Source organism: Linepithema humile, chromosome 4 (assembly GCF_040581485.1).
Source record: "Linepithema humile isolate Giens D197 chromosome 4, Lhum_UNIL_v1.0, whole genome shotgun sequence".
Taxonomy (NCBI): Eukaryota; Metazoa; Arthropoda; class Insecta; order Hymenoptera; family Formicidae; genus Linepithema; species Linepithema humile.
This window is the reverse complement of record NC_090131.1, coordinates 2,989,889-3,015,008: the sequence shown is the minus strand read 5'-3', so window position 1 is coordinate 3,015,008 and position 25,120 is coordinate 2,989,889. Positions and strand designations below refer to the sequence as shown.

At 35.6% G+C, this 25,120-nt stretch overlaps 3 protein-coding genes across 5 annotated transcripts in view; 1 reads left to right on the top strand and 2 right to left on the bottom strand.

The window, feature by feature from the left end:
* The window catches only part of LOC105672102 (protein turtle), a 242,604-nt gene extending 227,590 nt beyond the window's left edge, over nucleotides 1-15,014 (bottom strand). Inside the window, exons 1-3 of the mRNA XM_067354582.1 lie at nucleotides 14,999-15,014; nucleotides 13,992-14,141; nucleotides 6,267-6,327 (exon numbers count right to left, since the gene is read on the bottom strand). The gene's annotated coding sequence lies outside the window, so the exon portion shown is untranslated. The remainder of the gene's footprint in view (nucleotides 1-6,266; nucleotides 6,328-13,991; nucleotides 14,142-14,998) is intronic.
* A 3,018-nt stretch (nucleotides 15,015-18,032) lies between these two features.
* RpL40 (ribosomal protein L40) lies at nucleotides 18,033-19,441 on the top strand. The gene is made up of 3 exons (XM_012366920.2): nucleotides 18,033-18,182; nucleotides 18,562-18,757; nucleotides 19,160-19,441. The coding sequence occupies exons 2-3, from the start codon at nucleotides 18,568-18,570 to the stop codon at nucleotides 19,354-19,356; spliced, it is 387 nt and encodes a 128-aa protein (XP_012222343.1). The 5' UTR covers nucleotides 18,033-18,182; nucleotides 18,562-18,567; the 3' UTR covers nucleotides 19,357-19,441.
* Nucleotides 19,442-19,553: 112 nt separating this feature from the next.
* On the bottom strand, nucleotides 19,554-25,111 carry FIG4 (polyphosphoinositide phosphatase FIG4). Of its 3 annotated transcripts, none has more exons than XM_067354594.1 (14): nucleotides 24,752-25,111; nucleotides 24,429-24,654; nucleotides 23,854-24,051; nucleotides 22,815-23,193; nucleotides 22,430-22,676; nucleotides 22,155-22,350; nucleotides 21,879-22,077; nucleotides 21,200-21,781; nucleotides 21,011-21,123; nucleotides 20,689-20,929; nucleotides 20,341-20,556; nucleotides 20,078-20,260; nucleotides 19,846-20,011; nucleotides 19,554-19,773 (listed from the first exon to the last, which is right to left on the bottom strand). In XM_067354594.1, exons 1-14 carry the CDS (start codon nucleotides 24,833-24,835, stop codon nucleotides 19,678-19,680), a joined length of 3,126 nt encoding a protein of 1,041 aa, XP_067210695.1. In that variant the 5' UTR covers nucleotides 24,836-25,111; the 3' UTR covers nucleotides 19,554-19,677. The 3 variants fall into 3 exon arrangements, with proteins under 3 accessions (XP_067210695.1, XP_012222338.1, XP_012222339.1); XM_012366915.2 differs by having other exon boundaries at nucleotides 23,854-24,018; XM_012366916.2 differs by lacking the exon at nucleotides 23,854-24,051.
* Nucleotides 25,112-25,120: the final 9 nt, after the last annotated feature.

The window sequence follows — 25,120 nt, the reverse complement described above, 5'->3', positions numbered from 1 at the left end:
GAGGAGAAAGAGTACGGCAGTTATTAGCAACGAATAACGACCATTTCAGTGAACCATTATCGAACTTCATTCGCAAAACAATAGCCGCGCGCAACGCTTAATCCGCATAAGCTTCGAATTCGCGCGACTACGAGCCAAAATCACGAGTGTACGCGTTTAAACGGCGTCCTGACTAGTGATAATTTAACCGAGGTAAGGATTATCCACCTACGTAGAAAGCGAACGAAGTACATCGTCGAAAACGCCCAGAGCCAGATACGAGGATGGCGTCTTCGGAAACTTTCCCACCGTATAACGTCGTCGTCGTCGTCGACGACGGCGCGCGGGCGCGCGGGCGCGTGTCTCCCCTAAACGTTTCGGCCAAGTACTTTAAGTTTACACGACAGGGCAAGTTTGCGAACTTTAACTTATTTGCTTCCATGCCGGATTACCGGTTAAACGGTTTCGGTCGCCGGGAGAGCTAATACAAGCCACACGGTCCATGCAAAAGACGGGTGATCGCCGATACCAGACCGCAATTTCGTCGACTATGCCATGTTAAAGCTAAAGAAACTTCGACGCTAACCGACGCTCTTGTAAACGGCGGAAAAAGCGTTGTAAGAGTACAGACGTGCTACGAATACTCGCGGAAGAGCGATCACGTTTCCATCGGACCTCTCGGTGGTAACGGTTATCACCGTTTATGCCGCCTTATCGCGGATAGTACGCACGTGTGACGCCGTGATTTGCTACGGCAGGTTGCCGCGATGGGCTACAACACTCGCGAGAGATAATAAAGGAAATATGAAAATTGCCCGCGATAAGAGGATCACGGTTATCTTAAGTGGTTTAAGTTATTTACATCGCCTAAGCCGCTTAGGCAACTCGGAGATTAACGTCTTTTTGATGGAGAACATTATAGGACATCTATTTTCTGAATATGCGTTAAAAATGTGTGCCAGAACCAAGTAGCAATAGTTTTATCTTTGCGATAGAAAATTGTTAACGCTACGGAACGTGATTCTTTCAATTTTCCGCGTTAGGTAGAATCCAGAAAATTAAAAAAAAAACCGTAATTATATTAAGAGCTTTCATAAAAATCGGAATAAGAATGAGAATTATTTTTTATCCGGAAAAATTCCGTATTTAAAATATCATAAAAGAGGCTACTTTCTGTCTTTAATTGCATTTTAAACGCCAGCTTGCGTCGTACTCCCTTGGCGAATTTTGTCAAGCTCTATATATCCGCGGACAGAGAACTTGATTGAATAACCGATCACGACTGGCGCAGTTATGCATGTATGTATGTTAGAAACTTGTTTAGCGCTAGCCCGCGGGACTGAAATTCTGTGGTGGCGTCGGCTGTTGCAGTCGGCGATGCTCCAGACATGCAAACTCGCACTAACCGATACGCACCCGTACTATCGCAACAGCCGTGCTTAATTCAGTTGCCAGTTTATAACCGCGCGTGTCCTCGAACGAACAGAAAGTAAAAGCTCGGAACTGATTTCGCTCGGTCTTCGCTGGAGCTCGCGCGAAAATTTTACTTTCCGAGAGATGCAAATTCACGATTCGTGTCGACAGTTTTCATTGCGTAGAAAGGGAAAGCAATTTAGTTCAAATTTTAGAAATCCAAATGACTGCCACAGTTGCGTGATGAGCGATAATTGTAAAACTCATCCTCGCGCATTCCTCTCGCGGCGAGAAGAAGATCAAAGTTTAGAGATTCCGCGTGAAAATCGCAAATGAAAGTTATCAATATCCATGGCAAGATTAATGTCAGGTGTCGAGCGATGTAATACATTACATTGTCCGAGACGAGAAGTCACTGATATATCTCGCGAGCTCCTCCGCTCTATAAATAACAACTGCCGATATAATCGGGCCGGGCAATATTCCACAAAATTAGAAAAAGGTTCGATATAGGGGAAAAAAAAGCATCCACCCTTAATACAACTCATCGATCGTCGTTTATCCCGCCTCGCTTCCCCCCTCAACGTTTTTCCTTCTTCGTTGCGGCGTACCTGATACACCGAAGAATGCACAATGCAATCAGTGCGGTGATGTGAGCCAGACCGAATTATCGTCATCGCGATAAGCCAGATATCGGGTTGCTACAGCTAGCTGCGATCGAGATTCGTTTAATAGCTTCCGGGTGGAGACGCCGCCAGCGCGAACTGGATCGACGAATTTCCTAATATCCAAACATCGATCGCTCGTGACGGCTATTTATTTTGTACCTCGGCCCCCTCGACCCTCTCTCCCCCTCTCCCCTTTTTACCGGACGATGAAACCGAACCGAGAATGCGAAGGGCCAGGAGGCGAGACGGGAGCAGCGAGAGGACTACGATACTTCGATATTACCGTAACCCTTCCCGAGATCTTATATTTATTTTGACGCGACTATGCTAACGAAGAAGCCAATCTGCGACCTCCCATACTCCCGCGGTATAATGAAGGCTAATTAGGAAATTTTCCGATGGCGCCATCGCCGACACCGCCGCCCCCGCGAAATTAATCGACTCCCGCGCTCAAACCCGGATAAGCGAATCCCCGATAACACGTATTGCCGGCTAGTAATAAAGTTCGATGCGCCCGAGCGACGCGTTCGTTACTTTTTCCTCGAGGCTCTTAAATCCCATTTAACCGGGCGCTTCCTTCCTCCTTATCCCTTAGTTGAATCCTCTGTCGAGGATCCATCGCTAGCGTCTCGGCTGCTGACGTGGATTTCCGTACAACGAAACGACGGATTCGAGACACCCGGTGATATTCAATTACACGCAAATTAAATTTTCCACTGCATCAGCGAATTATCGATCGTAAGGTTATCGGAGATTTTGTCCGAGCTTATCGATAAGGGTGATTTCCGAACATTTACTAAGAATTTTATCCGTGGCGCGGTGCGCGCTGAATAAATTGATAACGCTAGACGTCGGCGCGTCGCTAACGCAAATTATAATTTGAATGGAAGTAATACCGTGTAACGTAACGTAACGCAACACATACCACGGAGCAAGGGATTAAATTAATAACTCCACCCGTATTGTGTGTGCGGCGTGGCTCGGCATGAAAATCTTCCTTCCCTGCGGCGAGTGGCTGCGCTTAATGTTTTATTTATTTCTGCGTCAAATTGCTTGCGCATAATGAGCGGTGGTGGTTTGCTTCGCATGAAACCGCGTTGCGCAAACGAGTTTTTCATCGGTGAAATATAAAGTACTTAACGGCGGAGAAAACGGTTCGAAAGCCGATGTCTCTCGACGACGGTGGTGCGTTCGTTCCTACCCTTTCAATGCAAAAATTAACGTACCTTAGCTAATGCCTATTTTTGCAGGGCAACTTTTTCTCGTCGCGGAACATTTCCCGCCGTGAGCGAAAAAAGGACATTTACCGCTTCGTTTCGTCGTTAAGCCGTCTGCGCGCGGCACGCGAGCCTTGCGATGAAAATTGCATTATGTTCGTCGAGTGACCCCATTCGGAAAGTGATCGCACACTACGGATATAACGGCGCAAAGACAGCTAATTTCACGTCAATTAATATTGACTCTCGCTTTACGTTTGGAAGGATCGTACCACGGCGTATTCCACTTACGAAAAATAACATTTACAATTACTTTTCACTCATCGCCGCTTGCGAAAAGAACATGCCACATTAACCGATTATTTTCTCTATTAATTCCCGGCTCATTAGTGCTATCGTATTCGATCATAATATAATTTTCTGTGCAATTTACTATATCGCGAAGAATAGTTGGCAGCAGGAAAAAAATGAATTGTAAAATTAAAAGTCGAAGAAGATTAAAGGAAAAATGGCTGTATATTTGGTTAAGCTTTAAGATGCTTGCACAGCATGTCGCAGCGCGCAACGTATCGCATCGAGTGACCCAATTCGGAGAGTGCTCGAACACTACGGACTACAGACCGAGCCTGAGCGACGCCTAATAAGGTATGAAGAGATGTACCCGGGATATGGCGGAGCGCGAGAGAGCGGACACGTGGGCGCATACCTGTCAGCACGTGTCCGTTTGCGCCTCGCGCAGCGGCGTGCAGTATGCATAACTCTCGCAGTACTGAACGCGCCTATCCTCGTTGACGCGATGCAACGAGCTCATCGTTGTCGTCGCCTTCATCGTCGACGATCGCATATGCATATTCACGCTGCTCGACTAGACGTCGAGTAAATTAGACCATTTGGCCCGTTCCATTATTGAAGGAAACCTACGGAACGAAGCGGCTGCGAGCTTGTAATGCGCGACCGGCGCATACGTAACTCCGTGACTCCCCGGCTTTCGCAAAGTTCCGAGTGTTGAGAAGGCAAGGAGTCGCAAGGGGGTAAACCAGGGCCGACTCGACAGTATTAGCGGAGCTTGGGACAAGGTGGTCTTACGGGGACAGTAAAATGTGTAGCGTCTCCAAACTTTGTCGAATAAGCAACGCATATAATATGCATGAGTTCTAAATGTCTATTGTTGCAAGAACCTCTATGTTTAGATATAATTTATAAACAAAGCATAAATTGTTCATTACAATTGTGCACATTATTGCTCAATGTTTAGACATACTACATTAAAAAAAAAGATTTCATGTATGTGCAAAAAACAAGCCAAACGTGCGCGATGGCTGATGAATAAAAAAGTATGCCACATCATCAGAGTTATCGGCTATGAAAACTAAGCCTAAGAAAAATTTAAGCTTTAAAAAATTAAAAGAGTAAAAATGTAAAAGGAAATTTATTATTAAAACTCTCAAATTTCGCGGAAATATATGTTTTACATGCGCGATCTTATTTCTATCATAATATTATTTTTCTGTACTATCAAAAATTTATATTTTACACTTTTGTTCAAAATAAAGATTCTTGCTATAATAAATAATTTTAAAAAACAAAAAAACCTAGCTTCGTAATTGTGTTAATGACGAGTATTATTGATGAGCATTAATAATGATGCTTTGCTTAAGAGCGCAAAATTATATATCAAATTGTTGCGAGATTTATCGCATAAGTTAGAAAAGTTTGAGCACTTGTTTACATAGCAATTTATAGAGAGCATCCGTAGAGAGAAATTAGAGAGAAATTCGGAAAAAAATCCGCTGCGATCGTCTCGGCGTTTTCATGGGACGCTTAGCGCAGAACTCGATTTAGTTCCACGCTATTTGCGTCCGAAATTCGCGTTGATAGTCGACCATTATTCTGTGGTCGATCGTTATCAACATTGTTTCGAGATCCGTGCTCGACCATCATCGATGGGACCACGGATTTCGAATTTCGACCATGGGATCAATTAAGCCATGGGATCACGAATGGCTAGGAAAGATTAAAATAAAATTGACGCATAGCAAAAATAAATACATTCAGCAATCGTTAACCAGTAATACGCAACTTTATTAAATAAATTATTTAAATATACTATTTAAAATATATCTATTTTTCACTTATATTGATCATATATACACATGTATTTAAAAAAATTTTTTTAATACTGCTTTTCTGCGCCAATTTGTATAATATTTAACTCTAGAAAGATATAGAAATGCAAATCTTATTGCAAACTTATTAAACTTTATTTTATTTAAAAAAAAAATTTTTTTACGCTAAAATAAAAAATGATATTCATACTTGCACTATTATTCTTGCGTACATTCTTGATGCCCAATTATTTTATAATATTTGCATGTGTGCAATGTGTGTACATATATTCCAGAGTTAAATATCAAACAATTAATCTAAGTCCTACCTCATCCATTTTAAGATAATGGATCTATGAAATAATGTTCTTTTTATATTTATTTATAATACTTTTGTATACAATTATACTTGTATGCCCTACTTTATTATCTATTAAAATTTATAATACTTCATTATATTCATATATACAAGAGACAAAAGTAAAAGGACTTTCTCTCTCTCTCTCTCTCTCTCTCTTCATACTCTCCAATCCTCATTTTTTAACACATTGTGAACCAGATTTGTAAATCGCAGTGTTTATTAGGAAAGTGTTTTACGAGCAAAAATAGATAAAAATAAATTTATTGAAATAATAAACAAAATAATTTGCACTTCTAGAAATTAATACATGCATAATTTAAAATAAAATAAAAGTAAATAACATGCCTTTTTTAATCTTACAATTTTGAAAATATGCGGGAATAAAACTTTTATAAAAGCAATTATGAAAAAAGCATATATTATATGATCTGCAATGTGTTAATCTTTAGAGTATATAATTTACATTATTTTTAGATCCATCACCTTAATAATATTCTTATAAAAACAAATTAGACTGACTCACCGGCATGATGAACAGCAGAATTGTTGTTCTATTGCTCTGTAAAATCCGTTGCAAAGTTGATCTGCAAAATACAAAAAAACATTCAAATTACAACAGTGTTAATTAGTATTTAAAAGAAAATTATATCGCACATTAAACTTTTTATTTTAAGTAAATATTTAATAAACTAATTATTACAAAATTTAATTATTTGAAATAATAATAAATATTTTAAATATCACTGATAAATATTTAATATAACATACTAATGTGTTTAACATATTTCAAATATTTTATGCGTGTTATATTATGCAAAATGCCAACAGAGGATAAACAATTAATGCAGCGTCCAAATAACAAATAAATGATTAATTATTTATCTTAAAGTTATTCTCTCCAGCACTCAATGCCTTTTCTGAGCTTTCTCCTCTTCTCATTGGCCCTTTGAGACAATCAAATACGTCGCGACACACGCATTGCTCGCTCGCGTGTTCGAATACAAAAATCGCAACACATAAATCGCTTTATAGCATTTGCGATGCATTTTATTATATTACGACGAAACAAATATAACAATTTGCTAGCACTTGTCTGCACAAAAGTTTAGAGTTAATCTATAAAGCATAAATACATTTACATCTCAATTGTTCCCAAAACAAAGTTCTATTATAACAACGTAATAATAATGTTATTATCTTTAACAATAAATAAAATTCTATTTCTTTAAAATTAATTAAATAGATATTAGATGTAATATCATGCTGCATGCAAACGAATGCAAGTTCATATTTAATGCGCGGCGTACAGTTAGCAAAGCACTACCGCGTATAATAGCGTGTAATGCCGGCGTATATTCTTATCAAATTTGTAATTACATAAAGCGCGTAACTCGTTAGAGTAAGTAGCAAACTTGTTCATAATAATAACACGATTCTACTAAAATTGTGAAATTATCGAATAATAATGCTTTAGTTTTGTTGCAACAATAGTGTTCGATAGAATATCAGAGAAGCTTTAGATAAACACAATAGCCTACATGCATGCGTTTGTAAACGCTCGTGTCTCATTACGATCGCGAGACAGTTACGAGCAAATGATAAAATCCGCAATTTTCCGCGTCGGCACAATACGTCGCAATTTCAGCGCTTTGGAAGTTTGTTCGCTTCGCACGAAATCGTTGCCATGCTCGTTGCGCGGACGAGCGGGCGGGCTCATTCATCGTGCCATTACAATACTATCGTGATAGATGTGGAAACGGCGCCACGAATGTAACCGCCGCCCGTGCCGCCGTTTACATTGTGCGAGACGAAATGACGTGCTGGTAGCGCGGTTTTGCGCCGGAAGCCGGCGACGCGGCCGCTCGCTTCCGGTCTGGTTTCGCGAGTCAAAGGAAGACCGACCGGTTCTATCCACGTCGAACCGGTCTTTACGTGCGCGCTCGCTATTCGGTGCTTCGAAACGTTAATTACAGAACATCGCGACTGTCCTGTCGTTGTTGCTAATGAGGCGAAGAACTAGAACCGGAGAACATTGTACTTCGGAGCAAGCCGGATCCGGTAGACGCGATGACGCGGTTCATCATTTTCTCAAGTTCAAAAATGATCAGGTAAACAAAAAATACTAATTATAAACCAATGTCAATCGCAGAAGATTTCATCCCTTTGTAGTGCGCAAAGGCTGTAATCTTCAAATTTTTAATTTAAAATATATCTGCTTATAAGCAAGTTCGAAAGAACGTTTAATTCCGCGATATAAAATAATAAGCGCACGTGGACAATATCGCGCGGCATTTTGTGAAATTCATTACCATTTGAAGCTACTTAACTCCAGTCGAGCATAGTCCGAAACGGCGCAAAGCGGCAGCAAGTTGCCTAATTTCATATACAAAGAGCATCGGGAAACGAAAGCTTCTCTGTATTTATATTCGCAGCTCTCGGAAAACAAGAGCCGAATACGGCGGCATGTGCAACCCCGGCGCGGTGAATGTAACCCCCACATCGCGCGGTATTCGTGAGAGAGTATTCGACAGAGAACTCCGGTACGAGTTACCTCCTCGCGCGCCTTTAAACTCTCGCGCTAAATAAAGTCGAGGGACGTTTAATTTACATATATTTAAACTCCCCCGCTCTGCCTTCTCCCTCTCTCTCTCTCTCTATTTCTCGATCTACCGTCGGCATTCTCCTCCTCGTGCGGTTTGATCCACGATATCTCGCGGTCATCCCCACCAACGGCAACGACGACAACCTCCCCTGGTCCGACAACCCGGACCATGCGTCCGTTCCCTCGCGCTCGCTCTTTCTCTCGAAACCTTCCTCCACTCTCCCGTCTCGCTCCTGCGATAATTTCTCCCGTTGCCCCCGACGTGTTCTTCGTCTCTCTCTGTCTTTCTACATCTCCCCTTTCATTTCGCCACACTCTGCTCTCCGTCTCTCTCCCACCCGAAAACTCGCTGACCCAATTTCCACAAAACTGCATTGCGTGTGTCCTACCTGCACACGATTGCACCTATCTACAGCGCACATTCAAAGCTGCACGCTGCCCTTTCCTTTCCTCCCCTTCTCCCCCTGATGTGTCCGATATATCACTCCTGCGTGCGCGCTACCCTCAATTCCATTCGTCTCACAGACACGGAAAAAATCTACATTCCGACTGTCGCGTTTCGTACACTTGTTCGAGCAACATTCAACAGGAACGGGACTATTCCAAAAAAAAAAAAAAGTTAACAATACTTTCAACACGGTGCGGCAAACGGTAAAATAATGGAGAAAAATAGTGAGAATAAGAAGTTTCAAACGCGTCGCGCAAAAAAAATTCGATTCTCTAATTTGTCTTACTTTTCACATATTATTATTGAAAAGCTATGAGAGTACACTTGACAAAAAGCATGCTAACTACCTTGTTTGCATATTTGCGCCGTGTATATTGACAACGGATACACATAAAGGGCGCACAATGTATCTCAACATACGAACTACTCGTGTTCGCGTAATTGTCCTACATTCCGACATTGTTAGTCTACACCAGTTGTTTGACGCGTTTACGTTCATATCTATTCACCGACCACAAATTTCACACTGTCGATAAGACATTTTTAGTTTTGCGATAACTCATAAGTATAAAGCTGTTAATATTAAGAAATGAGTGCACTATGCAGAAAAAAGATTAATATTGAAAAGTAAAAACACAATCATTGCTGTATGATATAATTTAAACTTCGCTACGTACGATTCAGTGATAATATGCGGTAAAAGGTAGACATGGGACGTAACTGATATACAATTTTCGTACGTACTGAAAACGGAAAATTTCCTGCGAACGAGATAGTACCTCCGAATCGATATTATTATGTAATACTAGAGAGTTTGTAAAACGATCTCATACACACCATGACGGCTAAGTACCCGATATTCTAAAACAAAACCAGTCTTCGCTGTCGGAGAAACCTGAGTCAGCGCGGCTCGAACGCAGCTGTGGTTATTATTAATACGCCGCGTTAGCAAGTTTTAATAACGCTGCGTGTGTAAGGTAAACGCGTCGTTCCTTATGTTGTTAGTATACTGAAAATAACTTTCGTCAGTTCCTTGAAGGCTTTGCACAAGCAAAGCTAACAAAAACAAGCAGAAGCGCGCAATATACAAGAGTTACGATGCGTCGCTGAAATATCATCAGTGTAATTTTCTTCGAATACTGTCGGAAAAACCGCGATACAGCGCAGAGTACATGAGTTTTGGATCGAAAATCAGGATAAAAGCGGACCGCTGGCTGTTCGTCTGTCAATGAACTTTAATTACTGGCGCGGATCACAACTGCGATTAAACCCCTATCCATTTCGTGACCCGTGGCAACAACCTTTAATTGCACTTTTCCGATTTCCCGCGGCCGAACACCCGAGCCGATGATACACAGCTGTTGTACGTGGATTGGACGAAGAAAAACGTCAAAAAAAAAAAGGATGCGATGCAAGCAGCTGCGGAAGCTTGCGGCGAGAAGCATTACAGTCCGCAGTTTGATCATTCCAACTCTCGCGTTGCGGAAGGCAATGGATTCGAGCGCGTTGTTACCGAGTAAACGCGCGTCCGCGATTCGGGGTCAAAGTGTCATGAAAGGTTAACCGTAGTTGAACGAGTTCGCGTTAAGTTAGGCTTCAGTTTCGCCCGGGTGTAGTATCGCGGGGCGCCAGCAGTTTAATGATCTTACTAACTCGGACGGGCTTTTCCATTATTAGTTCGGCCCGCGGGTAAACTCCACCTGTCTTCGTACCGCAACATGATGCCGACGACGAAGAGATATCATCCTGATGACACTGTGCGCCGGTCGTTGGCACGGCGCGGCAACGCGGAACGCGTAAATGTGATTAGATTCCCGCTGGTGCCTCCGCCCTCTTCAGACCCTTTTCCGAAACATCGTGACGTCAACGTCGCGACTTTACACGCAGTCTACCGTTGATTTTTTTATAAAATCGAAAGAGGATTAAGAGATCTGAGCGTTGTCTCTGGTACATCTTGAGCCGATTTGTGCGCAATTAATCATTTATTTCTCGAAGCTTTACTCGATCGCAAGAATATCCGCGGATACCGACCACACGATTTTGTTTTATACAACCGTGCGTTTTATCGCAAAGAAGAACCTCTGTTTATAATTGACAAATTGTGCTCGCAAAAAAGTAGCTTTCTCTGACGCAAGTGCGCGAGCGCATTTTACCGCTCGACTTCAGATTTTCCGCGACGGTATTAGCGACCTGACGTCCGAGGTCGTCTATTTTTATGACAAATAAAAATATTTTATTAAAAACGGACAGAAGCACCAGTGCGGCAACGCGCTGCACGGAGGCGTAGTGCATGGCGCCCTCGGTTATGAAACTTTCATATCCCGACCATACACTCGGTGGTAATACAGAGTTAAAGGCAACGTGTAGATCCTGGGAAGGTCGAAAGGCGCGGTTTATCTGTCCTCAGAGAGCGATGCGGTTCCTTTTAGATTACGAGTACTTTACGTATTGTATGTATACCGACGATTGTAAAGTTTCGAAGAGCCACTCGCCAAGTATCCACCTGTACGCGTATATAAAAACTCATGTCTCTTATCGTAATCTACGCGCGGAATGTACTTGGAATGTCGTATAAATATTTTAATAACAACGAGTCGTAAATTTTGGTAGAAAAAAAATATATATCCGATATTACTTTATTATTTGATATCTGCCATTTTAATGAAATCCTTGTTGCTTGGGGTGCGTAAGTTTAAATTTACCGTGTTCTGTTTCACACTCTGAGAAAGGGCCCCTCACATACTGCTTCATCCACCAGAGGATTGAAGTTACCCCCCCCCCCCCCAGCCAAATACAACGGATAAGAGAGGGATGAAGGAGCGAACAACAACACTACGACGACTCTCGAGAATAACAGCGGCAGCGTCGTCCGCGGTTGAAATCCTCTTTCCTTCCGAGGGAAGAGTAAATATTACCGTGGAAGCTCGTACGATAGTTCCGTAAATAAAGGGTAGCCGCGTACGTCATGGGCATAATGCGATTCGACAGTATTATCTTGCGGATTTACTAGCGCTCGATTTTCAACATGTTTTTCGATAACTTATGATAACAGCTTACGATAACAAAAGATTAAGCGCGAATTTATTATTATATTTCGCACTTGATCTCGCGCATTAAGACAGAAGTAGAGCGCGTTCGTAAGCAGCATTTATCGAGGGATTAACGTAGACATTAATTGTAATTAGGCCTTCCCCATTAGACGATTATGTACGCGAGATGCCTCGAGAACGGCCGTGTATTACGCACAAAGTTTATCACAGGTCATGCTGGAATAAACGTGCCACCTACACGTGTCGGGTTAACCATTAATCCAAGCTTATTCATACACAATTCAAATGCAACCCGAAGTTACGGCGATCCAAGCGAGCCGTCCTCTAATTTAAGCCACATCACAAGAGCAGCGTACGTTGATTAGCCTAGGCAAATGATTGGTGATACACCCTGGCCGGCAATCTCGTCAGTAAGCATAGCTTATTTACACAACGAGCGTAGTGCTTTGCGTTTGCATTTGGTAGTAAGAAGCTGCGGATCCCATTACGCGACTACATAACTCATTACGTAAATATACTATGTTTCGTAAATATATAATACTATATATTCGCTGATTCTATAAGATTTTAGTGCTTAACTTTCTGCTAATATTATTAATGATTTTATATAATTTTTTTATATATTATATTAAAATATAAAATAATATTTTTAAAAAAACTTTATAATATAATTTTATAATATAATATCAAAATTTGATCTCAAATAATGCAATGCGCGTATTAAATGCAAATAAAAATTTGTATTAATAAACATGGGTTAATAAGTTTAGAAAGACTAAAATTGGTGAATTGTAAAAATAAATTAATTTGTAATACATAAATGCTAAAAAATTTAATATTATTTTTTGCACCAATTTCTGTAATATTTAACTTTAAAAAATATAAAATGCATATTTTATAAACATAAATTATACAAACAGCAAATATTTCATACATTTATTATGATCAATTTACTTAATAGACAAGCGCGTTCGTAGTTATTGAATATTTATTTGATTTTTGCAACGATTTTATTTTAATCTTTTCCAGCCTATCCAACCAAATTTATTCATAATATCTGTATACGTTCAAGAATTAAAATTATATTATATTATATAACATAATTAACCCGAGAAAAAATGGTATAATATGACCAGATGTAAATATATATAATTAGTTATGAAAAGATCTGATAACATGTAATATTTTATATAATCATAAAATTACGTATGTTATTAGATCTTTTCATAACTATTTATATATATTTATATCTGACCAATTATACCATTTTTTATCGGGAAATTATTATCAATATACAGAGTTTTCCAAACCAACTATATCATACGTTAATAGCAAAGTCTTGAGGTCATTTGGAGACAAATTCTGTGTAACTTTGTTCTTGATATGTTTATTGCATCTTTATTATTAATCCGAATTTTACTTTTGTTCTAATATGATATAATACACGTAATACCATTTAAAATATTGCACGATTTTTGTATTCGCGTCGCGAACGCGTGTGAGTGCCTTAAAGAACTGAGAGAAGGAGGAGGCTCAAAAAAAGCATCGGAGACCGATCGAACAACTTTAGGATAAGAAATAATTTATTTATTATTTATTATTTGCAAATTATTGCACATAAAATATTATGTAATAGACGTACATAAAATAATTAATAATAAAAATTAATAAACGAATACGGTTGGTCTGGAGTACTTTGTATATTCATAAATTGCAGTAATAGCAAAATTATGTATTAAAATAGTATCGTTCATCAGTCGCGAGAAATGAATATGACTTTTTAGTCATGTTCTAAAATTTAGATAATTTTACTGACCAGAGAATAACCAGCGTAAAATAAAAAATGCATATTTTAATATAATTTGCAATCTGCATATTGAGATTAATTTAATACGCGTTCACGATCGTTCTCAAGCATTGATGAATTAATGTTATAAATTTATAACTCAAAAGATAGTTTTCTAAATAGATTAAATAAATATGATGATAGAAAACTTTTAATAAAGAGCCAATCGTCAGTAATATCATAATAATTGATCCTTTTTATTCAAATTTGTTCAACCAAAATACTAATTTTAATATTAAAAATGCAAGAAAAATTATGATGCAGTTAATGTTATAAAAAAAAATTTACATACTTTTACATACCTGATGATGATTATAATCAATGATGATGATCAATCGCGCATTTTTGCTGCACATCAATAAAAAGATAATCTCGATGCAAAGACGAATCGACGAGCTCTCGACGATTTCCATCGATTCTCCAAAGCAGCAACGGAAGAAACCATTGTGTTACTGTAATAATAATATAAAAATATTACAATAGATATTAGGCACTTTATGTGAAATATTCGCGATAATTTTTTGCATGTAAAATTTACATTCAAAGAATATTAAAGTAAATATGAGAAATAAACAAAACAGCAAAATATAATGCGCAATTATTTATAATAAAAATTAAAAATATGTCACCTACAGTAATTATTATGTATTTTCTACATTTTTATGCACTTTGAAAAATATTGCAATATGTGAAGAGAACAATTAAAGACATAATTAGACATAAGATACTTAACGCATTATTACAAATATTTAATATTCAATATTTTATGAAGAACACTCGCTCATAACTTTTTGCGTGCAAATTCATTGCGGAGCAGTTTGAATACCGCAATGCATATCATAATTTTCAATTCGAAATTTATCGAAAAATAAAATTACAATTTAGAAAGCATAAAAAAAAACGACAAATTTCACGATGGTGTAGAAATAACATTTAAAAATTGATAGTAATTATTGGACACAACTCCAAATAATTCATAACCAAAATAGTGAATTATGACAAAGAGTTTAAATGGTAATTATAAAATGAAGACACATACATACCTGACAATTATCATGCAAACAATGCATTTTTTATGTATTTTGAACAAGAAATATTGCGAAAATAATTTTAAACGATAATTATAAATAAGCATAGAAACAAATCGCCGATGCCGAGATAGCCGTAATAACGATTGCATGCGATTTAACGCATTACTATGAACATCCGACACGTTATGAGAGCCACTTGCCATAATTTCACCCATGATATTCTCGTACAACCCTCCCGTCAACGATTTCGTGATAACCGTGATAAGTACAGTAATTACCTTTGGCATCAGACTTGAAGAATGATCTTTACAAGCTACAACGAAGCATTAAGATGGCGGAACAGCAAACTTCGCAATAGTTAAAATTTAAATTTGAAATGTTGGTAGTAATTGATTATATTACTATTATATTACTATTATTATATTGGTATTATTGGAAATAGTTTTATCTGAGAGAAGACCATTGGGCGGTATTCATAGTCCGTTCTTATATTCAAGATCGTCTTAAGCACGAACTTATATTCGCTCTCTTTGTCAGACACAATCTATGTGTGACGAAGAGAGCGAATATAAGTCCGTGCTTAAGACAATCTTAAATATAAGAACGGACTATGAATACCGACCATAGAGTTCTATAACATACTGGAGCGAGCCTTCCTATCCCGAACAAAGAAAACTGCGTCCGCGATTTAGAAAAGGACACATATAGCAATGTGAGGATTTCTGTCTCTTTTTACGTTCTATTGCTTATGCTGAAAACATACGCTGACAAGGAAGACTAGCCTCACGTAAATCTATCTGTCTTTTTCGACCGATGAAGACATCCCCACTCCTGAAAGGCTCGCTCCAGTATATTATAGAACTCAATGGAGAAGACTGAGAGTGGACATGCCCGCATTTTACGTGTTTCCGTGGGTTAGCGCCTCTATGTGCACAAAACGTGCACATCGAACTACGTAGCCAATGTCCACGAATCCCGTAGGCAATATCCACGATCTTTTGGGTCTCTTCCGTGCTACGTCCACGACTTTTTGGTTTCGATATATGCTATATCTACAAAGTGTCGGTAATGCATACTTGTAAAACATGATTATGTATATCAATCAGATTTGAAATATAAATACACACGTGTTGTAAATACATGTATTGTAGCATTTATTTTTGCATTTACAGTTTATTTAGCAAAAGATCAGTTATTTTCAATAACCTGTAATTCGAAAATGTACATTTAAATTATTTTAATAAATTACTTCTATAATTTTGTGTGCGTGTGCGTGCGCGCGCGCGCGTGCATACAAATGTGCAAATTGTGTACCGCACAAAGTTTCATTTAACAATTAGGTTTTAAAATTTAATTCTATATTTTTAACACTACACATACACAAAATTTTGTATGCTTGTTCTGGAAGACTTAAATTTCTTCTAAAACAAATATTGTATATCAATTGAAAAAAACCGTGTCATAAAACTTGAAACTATGGGCCCGTTCGTTTTAGTTGCACTGGGGCAGCTCTGGGTTTGCTCTAAACAAGATAATACAGGACAAACTATTTATCTGTCCTGTATTATCCTGTGTAGAGCAGACCCAGAGCAGCCCCAGTGTAGCTAAAACGAACAAGCCCTATATTGGTCGCATCGAATACTTGTTTATTTTTTAAAATATGACTGTCCTAAAAATTACCCTTTTCAAAAATTGTGTATTTACCAATCCTTTATAAATCAGATATTGTCAAAAATTATTTTAAGAACATCTTATTTATAAAAGATTAATAAATAAAAATATGCAACAAAAATAAATGAAATAATGAGACAACAAAGGACTTTTTGAAATTTTTTAATTTGGAAATACATAATTTGCAGTTCAATATAACAGAATCGTAAAAAAAATTTGAAACATTGTGGTTTATAATTACAGAAAAACAGGTCATAACAATTCTTTACACGTTTTCACGTCACAAAATTATTCGCTCACGTTACCGACGAACCGACTAAAACAAATGCAGTCTACAAACTTCAATGGGTATTTGTTTCTGATTGTTGCTTAAGATAGTCAGTATAACATAGAAAAGCATTCAGTAAGCATCGATTTCCATTTATAACTTCTCGTTTCAATAAATCATTATCATGGGCAGAAAAAGCAAAGAAACAAATCTAGAAGTTAGGAAATTAATTATTTTTTATTGGAAAAATGGTAAATCTTTAAGAGAAATTGGAAGTATTGTTTGCAAAAGTTATTCGACGGTGCGATACGTTATTAAACGATACGAAGAAGAAAGACGAATAGAAAATAAAACAGGCCGTGGTAGAAAGAAATTATTAAATTCCTCAGAAGGGCGTTTGTAGTTAGGAAAGTTAAAGAAAATCCGAAAATAAATGCTACGCGAAAAAACTCACTTCTTCAAAATTTCTCTGAAAAAGAAGAATTCTCTGTGTGTTACAATGAATCGATCTGAAAATTTCCAGAAATCTTCCTTCAATAGCGAGGAACAAATGTCCTACTGGAAGTTGTTCCAAATTTCAAGTTGCCTCGATATTTTTTGTCGGCGAAACTAAAAAAACGTAGTTACCGAAAGGTCTCAATTTGTAATCAATTATTATGAAACAATAAGCGATTTTCAGCTTCTTTATTGTTGACGTTGACGTTGACGTTGACGTTAGCGTTAGCGTTAGCATTACCGTTAACGTTAGCGTTACCGTTAACGTTAGCGTTAGCGTTAAATTTAGCGTTGGCGTTAACGTTAGCGTTAGCGTTACCGTTAGCGTTAGCGTTACCGTTAGCATTAGCGTTACCGTTAACGTTAGCGTTAGCGGTAAATTAGCTCTGGTTGTACTTGCGATGTATCACAGAGTTCCAAGAAAGCAAACAGCGAGAAATTCTCATACTTCATATGATTTCGATTGATTCCAGACGTACAATAATGGACTGATAAAATCACAACAATATTGATTGCTTTGGATGTTGAATGACGAATGTTGTAGTTTGCAAGAGATATTTGAAATATATTTCTCCGATAAACTTTTCGTAAAATGACGTACTTCAATGCCGAGTAAAAAAACAAGTGTCAGTTAGATGGCGTATTCAACACACTGTGTCCAACATAAATTGATAGTTTTCCACTAAGAGACACAAGCGACACAAAAGTATTATTCTTTCTGTTGCTCATTGAATATCAAACAAAGATAGAGTGATACTTGTGTCGATTTGTGTCAACTTGTGTCCTTTGCTGGAAAACATACATTATAACCAATAGAAAACGTGCCTTCTAGAAACTTTACAACGCCATGTTTGTTTTTAAAAAAACACAATCTCCTATTGGATATAAGATATTGTGTTATTTACAATGGAGCTGTTGGTAAACCTGGTCATTTTTCTAGTGGAGACAACGGAAAACGACGGAAGTGAGAGCGCAGCCATATTTCAGTCTTTTTAGGTTAGATCTTGCAACTGCACGTTGTCGGAGTGGTAAGCTTTTTATATTATTAAGCATTTTCCGTGTAATTAATATTCCTTACTTATCGTTAATTCTCATCATGAACATAATAGCAATTCTCATTATTTGTTCTTTATAAAAATTCGAATAAGTTAATTTTTAAACAAAAGTAACGTGAGAAACAAGTGAAAGCAGAATGTTACTAACGCACATGCTCACAGATAATTTATTGATATCAAGATTTCTTGATTCTAAATTTTAGTGTTTGTTTCTCATGTACTCATTTTTTGTAATTTATAAATAAAAATTTCAAATCAAAAATAGTATTTGATATCAAAGGAGGTTACTCTACATCATTGATGTCATAATTGTATTACATTTGCAATCTCTTCAATTCTATTCCAATTTTAGGTAACCATGCAGATTTTCGTAAAAACCCTCACGGGTAAGACTATTACCCTCGAGGTAGAATCGTCGGATACTATAGAAAATGTAAAAGCCAAGATACAGGATAAAGAGGGAATTCCACCTGATCAGCAGCGACTTATCTTCGCTGGCAAGCAGCTGGAAGATGGACGTACTCTTTCAGATTATAATATCCAAAAAGGTATAACTTTATACATTACAAATTTTAAAAGCTAGATTTTATATCGATACCTTAAATTCTAAACCCTGTATTTCAAATTTTTTACCAATTTTACTTTTTCTGTTATTATAACAGTATTTTAATTTTTTTATGTATTAAATTTTTTTTAAATAATCCCAAAATCTTATTAACAACTTAAAATTATTTTAAATTCAAAGTTTAACAAATTAATCAGAATATGTTATAAATAAACAGTTGTCTTCTGTAAAATTTAGATTTTTTTAGTTACAAAGTTTTTGATTTAAGATATCAATATATATTGATTAATAATAAAAGAATATAAGATAAATTGAAAAATTTTACCAAAACAAAATATTAGAAACAAATGGTTGAAACATAACAATAATACAATTTTTTAAATAGAATCAACTCTCCATCTTGTGCTTCGTCTTCGTGGAGGTGTGATTGAACCTACACTCCGTATACTTGCACAAAAATACAATTGTGACAAAATGATTTGTCGTAAATGTTATGCTCGTCTTCATCCGAGAGCAACTAATTGCCGCAAGAAGAAGTGTGGTCACACAAATAACATCCGACCAAAGAAGAAGCTGAAGTAGATTAAACGTCTAATTCCATATTTGTTATACAAATGGAAATTATATCCCTTATGTAACATCAATAAACTGTGAGTAATAAACAATATTTCGTATTCTATTTTTCATATATTTAATAAAATAAAATCGTTTATAATTTTTAAAATATAAAATAAAGATGAATAGAAATTTTATATTAACAACAATTACACATATAAATGTAAGCTAATACATTATATAATACTTTATTCATGTGTAATTTTTATCTTTTTAAAAATTACAATTCTTTACAATATAATATATACAATATAAATATACATTACAAAATATGAAATTATTTTGGTCTTATCCAGAACACGTTTGTTCTACAAGCAATTTATATTGAGCAGAATAAGTTTCATATAAATTCATATCATTTGGATTTGGTACGGAGCCACCTGCCTGTAAAAATGTTTTTTATTAGAAATTTTAATAATGTTTCGTATTTTCATGATGTACAACATATTTACATACTGTGGCCCTTTTCACATATTGTTCATATATGCTTATGTTTGCATCTTTAACTGTAGGTAGTGTGATAACAGCTGATGATTCAGAAAAAGATGTTTGTTGAATTAATTTGGAACGCAATTTATTATGATCCATAGGATATGTTGCATTGCGTCCTATTAGAACAAATCTGAAAAAAAGAATTTGTTAAAACATACAAAATTTCCTTCGTATTTATAAGAATGTACATTATTACCTTTTGTAAAGAATAATATCATTTCGTTTTGGATATTCTGGTTGTGTTCCATATACTTCTTTCATAGATGGAAACAACGTTTCAAATGATACCAACTCTGAACTGTCTTTAGAAGTAATTAATTGGGAATCGTCCATTTGTTGATGGCTTTCATCTTCATCTGAACTTGAATCCTCGCTCGAACTACGATGTATCCATAATAATACTAATTTATATTAACAATTAACTTTCAAAAACAAAATTAAATGATCAAATTTACATACCTTGCACTAGACGTTGTACTACTGGTACTACTTTGACCAGTCATAGATGGATTTTTCATATTTAAATTTTTACTACCTGTTTCTTCTCTCCGTCTACCTGGTCGTACACGAACGGCAAATGGACTGTAGCAAGTAGTAGATTGTGGCATGAAGTCTCTGACAGAGTGACTTATTTTATATGCATATACTTCAGACAACAAAGATAATTCATATGGTCTGAAATATTTATATAAAATTTTTTATGTTTAGCTTTGTATAATATTTTTATATATTAATTTTTATTTTAAATTTGTATAAGACATATAAATTGACAATACATAAATATATATAAAAAATAGAAAGCATTACCTATGATAATCGTAATAAACATCGATCATTTCTTCCATTGAATTTTGCACTTGTATCATCTCTGAACAGGATTTGGTTACTTCATTAAGTGCATAAGGAAGACATTTCATTACATTTTTATCCCACCATTGCGTCAAAAGTCTTGTTTTACGTGAGTATTGACAAGCAGGTGGATGATGAAGATAATAATCTGTCACAAGTTCCCATATTGGAGGCTTTCCTTCCTCAGGTATGAACAAACCTAATATACATATATATTATAAGAAATAATTGTGGATTGTTTTGCCAAAATTGGACATTACATGTACGTTTATTTATTTACCCAAAAATAAATTAATTGTATGCTGCTTTTCTTGATCACTAAAAGTATTACTGTAATATCTGCTTAAGGTTTGCATAATATCGTTACCCTGGCTTGTCCATGGAGCAGTTTTTCTAAGTAACAATAATATTATATAATTTTAATTGTTTCATTCATGTTTTATTATCAAAAATAATTATGTTCAATTACCTATATGTTTTAATTCTGTGCACTAATTGTGAGCCACCATATTGCAAAGCCAATGTATCTCCATGATCCTCGTACAATTCTTCTAACATTCTTACGCAATCAGAATCAAACTCAAGTTTCGGAGATTCCAGTACGCCCAAAGCACACAGTTGAAATCCCAAAGCGCATTTTCCGATTGCAAACTGAGCTGTATTGGTTCGATCTAAGCAATCCACACAATTTGTTCTGATAATTCCAGTTTGTACAGTTCCTCTTCTAGCAAAACATTCCCTCACTTTATTTCCGATTTGATTTAATTCATTCATGTTGTTAACATCGATATTTGATGTGGAACTACATATGGAATTTGTTTGCTTGCTATAATCGATTTTAGTCGAAGAATTCACAGAATTTCTAGTTTCATTTAAAGTAGATGATAGAGTCGAGCTTGAACTTGTTTTATGAAGCTTTCTGGTAGTACTGCTTTGTGGTGAGAATAAATATCTCTGACTGTAGTACGGATTATGTGATTGATAAATACCAGTTTTTAACACAGCATTATAAGCAATATTTGCTAAACGTCCCATAACATTTACTTCCTTTCTGTAAAAAAAAGAACGAAGTAATAAAAAGTGTAACAAATTAATAAGTGATTTTATGCAATTATTTCTTTTATTTTTATATGTCAATATAAACTTACCTTTTACTCATGCGTGCCATGTCAAAACTTATATACTGGATATGATGTTCTGGAGGTAGAAACTGATTTAAATATTTCACAGCCACACTTAATTCTTCGCTTAATGTACTCTCATGTTTCTTTTTCTCTCGCTTTTTTACTAAATTCAATATTATTATTGGCGATCCATATCTTTTTAATAATTGATTAAAATGTGCACCTAAAATTATGTTGAATATGGAAAAACAATGATCTCTCGTAGAAGCACAGATAATTTGTCAATTTTGATATTAATACCTGCTGTTTCTACATAAGGATCAGATAAATCACAAGTTATAGTTGGTTTTGGAACCATTTTGCTAACATCTTGACTCCAATGAGCAGGCACCGATCCACGCATTTGAACAAAAGAACTGAAACGTCCTTTATTTAAACAACTCACGCCAGAGTCATGAACGATTTGTTCAGTTTCCACTTCATTCGCGACATCTCCCTATATTCATACAATCATTTAATAATTTATTACAAATATATTTATAAGATATGTATATTATTTGTATTTGTGCACTTACATCAAAATTTGCACCACGTTTCAGAAAACGTGTTCCCGCATATTTATTGCTTCTTCTAGCAATAACGGTAACGTACATAGATCTTCCAAAAATGCTCACATTTGACTGACTGATAAATCCATGTATTATATACAATATCCAATCAGGATGCAAATCTTTTTCTACAGGCTTCAAAAGATGAGAATTCCATACGAAGCGACGATTTGGATTGCTACGTATACCATAATCTACATATTTCTCGCCTTCGCTGTAAATACATTTCATATTATTGTTCGTATATTTGTGTTATATTTCATAAGTAAGATATTCAACTATTCTTTTTATTTAAGTTATGCATGCAAAAAATATCAACTCAGGAACTTAACATTCGAGTTCTATAACATACCATTCAGTCTGCCAATCTTTCCTAAATGCCCACATATTAAAAAAATCCTCAGAATCTTCTGATTCTTCAAACTGCTTCTGATTAGCAGATATATCAGTGAAAATGTCACATTTAATATGTCTTGGTGGTGTCATATTACTTTGGAAAGTATGTGACATGTCATACGAATAACTAAAGTAAAAATTACTGCTGAGATCAATACTTTGAAACATCTTTACGTATCTTTGTTCATCAGGATGGAAAACTCGTATGATGTCATTTGGTATATATATCATTGATGTGTCTTCTATTTTATATATCGTATGATGTCCAATGACTGCAACTCGACGACGTTTCGTAACCAGAATTATGTAATATCCCTCCAAGAAACGTACGAAACCTAATAAACAATCTTTTTAGATATACTTTTACTATTATTACTGTTATTAATTATCTTATATTAATCATATATATAATCATATATATAATTATCTATATATCACATATATATATTTTACTCCTATTATATTCATAAATTATTGAAAAAGATCTTAAAGCATATCGAGAGCTTGCTTGTGTATTGTATTCATAATACTAAGCACTATTAATTTTTTTATAATATAGAGCATCTACAATTGTATGTAACACCCATGCATTTAGTTTAATTACATGGCTTATGAAATACAATAAATTCATAATTATATATCACATCATGCTTGGGAAAAATTATGTACATACCATGATGTATCATGATGTCTGATTGCGAATATTAATAGTGTGCTTTTTATTCTTGCTTCTAATTGATTGCTACCATATTCAATTTATTAACAGAATAACTATGTATTTTGTCACATTCTCTTAAATTTTACTTAACTTTATCCACTATTTCCATGCTTAATAATTTAAATTGATCGATTAATGCATTTACAAGCATTCACAATTTGCATATTTCTTTATATTCTTTAAATTAATTTTATTTATGCAACAAAGTTATTCTGTTTGATAATTATATGTATACAACTACCTTTGGCTTGCCAATAAGAAGCTCATTGTGCCTTACCAAGAAGAGCAAAAGCTGGCACTGGCCTGGGGAAAAGATCTCTCTGCCACATGTTCTTCCAGGTGAATTTAGTTTGTGTTGGTTTGTGCAGTGGCTTTTGTGATTCTTGTTGCTCAGGCTCCTCTGATATACCCGAACTGGGTGCAGGTACTGTACTATCTTTGCCTTTATTAGCAAGCAAATGTAAGTAAGCTAAATCTTACTTAACGCAATTACCAATAATTCCATTAATGCTTTTAGTGTTTGATATAGTAGTATAAATAGTTAGTAATAGTGTGACTGTTATATGGAAGGTCTTTTCTATGCATAGGACAGTTAAATATCATACCATGAAATAAAGAAGCGTGAGAGACTGAGGAGCCTAAGCTTCAATATTTTTATCAGTGATACAGAATGGTGAAATACATATGCCATAGATTAAAGATGATCACATTTAAATCATATAATTATATATACATAATTATATAAATTATTCCATATTTAGTACATGTATATTGCAAAGCTTATACGTGCAAGTATTGACAGTTATATATTTATCAATATGCAATAAAAGAATATGTGCTTAACAATCTTACCAACAATTCCAAAAGCAGATACGACACGAGCAACTCCACCAATATTGTTACGTTGTCCCGCTCGTGTCCGATTACCCATATCAATCATGTTGACTAAATCTTTTATTTCATCCTGAGTGTATTCTCTTTTGTCATCCACCACAATTAATTCTCTTGGCTCCATCCTGTCAATTTTCAAAACTCGGAAACGTGTTAATGTATTGTTTGATCCCATCAGATAAAATCGCTGTAAAGTGCAAAAAAATGAAGAATAATATAATATATAAATAAATATAAAAAAATAGTTTGATATAATAAAAACACTTAATAAATTTAAAACTTACGGATTTTGTTTCATAAAGAGCAATTTTCTGTATGGAAGAAATAATTGGATAAAATGCTGCAGTTGTTTTGCGTTGCTCCTCCATGATAATTAGTATTTATTATGATTTTATCACGAAAAATATGATATTAACTCCGTTAAGTTGTTATTCTAATACTTTTAGTACAGAGCTCGGTGATGGTCAGTGATGGTATAAGAAAATCTAACCTCAATCGATCCAATATATAGCATATAGATACAGTTCATTCCAGTTCAAATTTGTTGAAGGCGTACGACGTATTTTTTTGTAAGTTACATAAATTCTTGCGGAATATTCTTATATTCTTAGATATTATAAATGTGTTATTTAATATTTAAATATCAAAATAGA

Bases quoted from the DNA above. Each gene is read 5' to 3' on its own strand.
- FIG4 (XM_067354594.1), bottom strand. From the start codon at position 24,835: ATGGAGGAGCAACGCAAAACAACTGCAGCATTTTATCCAATTATTTCT. The intron at 20,261-20,340 runs GTATGTAAATTT...GATACATCGTAG, and splicing joins AGTACAACGTCTAGTGCAAG to TTCGAGCGAGGATTCAAGTT. The intron at 20,012-20,077 runs GTAATAATGTAC...TCTTTTTTTCAG, and splicing joins GATATTATTCTTTACAAAAG to ATTTGTTCTAATAGGACGCA.
- RpL40 (XM_012366920.2), top strand. From the start codon at position 18,568: ATGCAGATTTTCGTAAAAACCCTCACGGGTAAGACTATTACCCTCGAG. The intron at 18,758-19,159 runs GTATAACTTTAT...TTTTTTAAATAG, and splicing joins AGATTATAATATCCAAAAAG to AATCAACTCTCCATCTTGTG.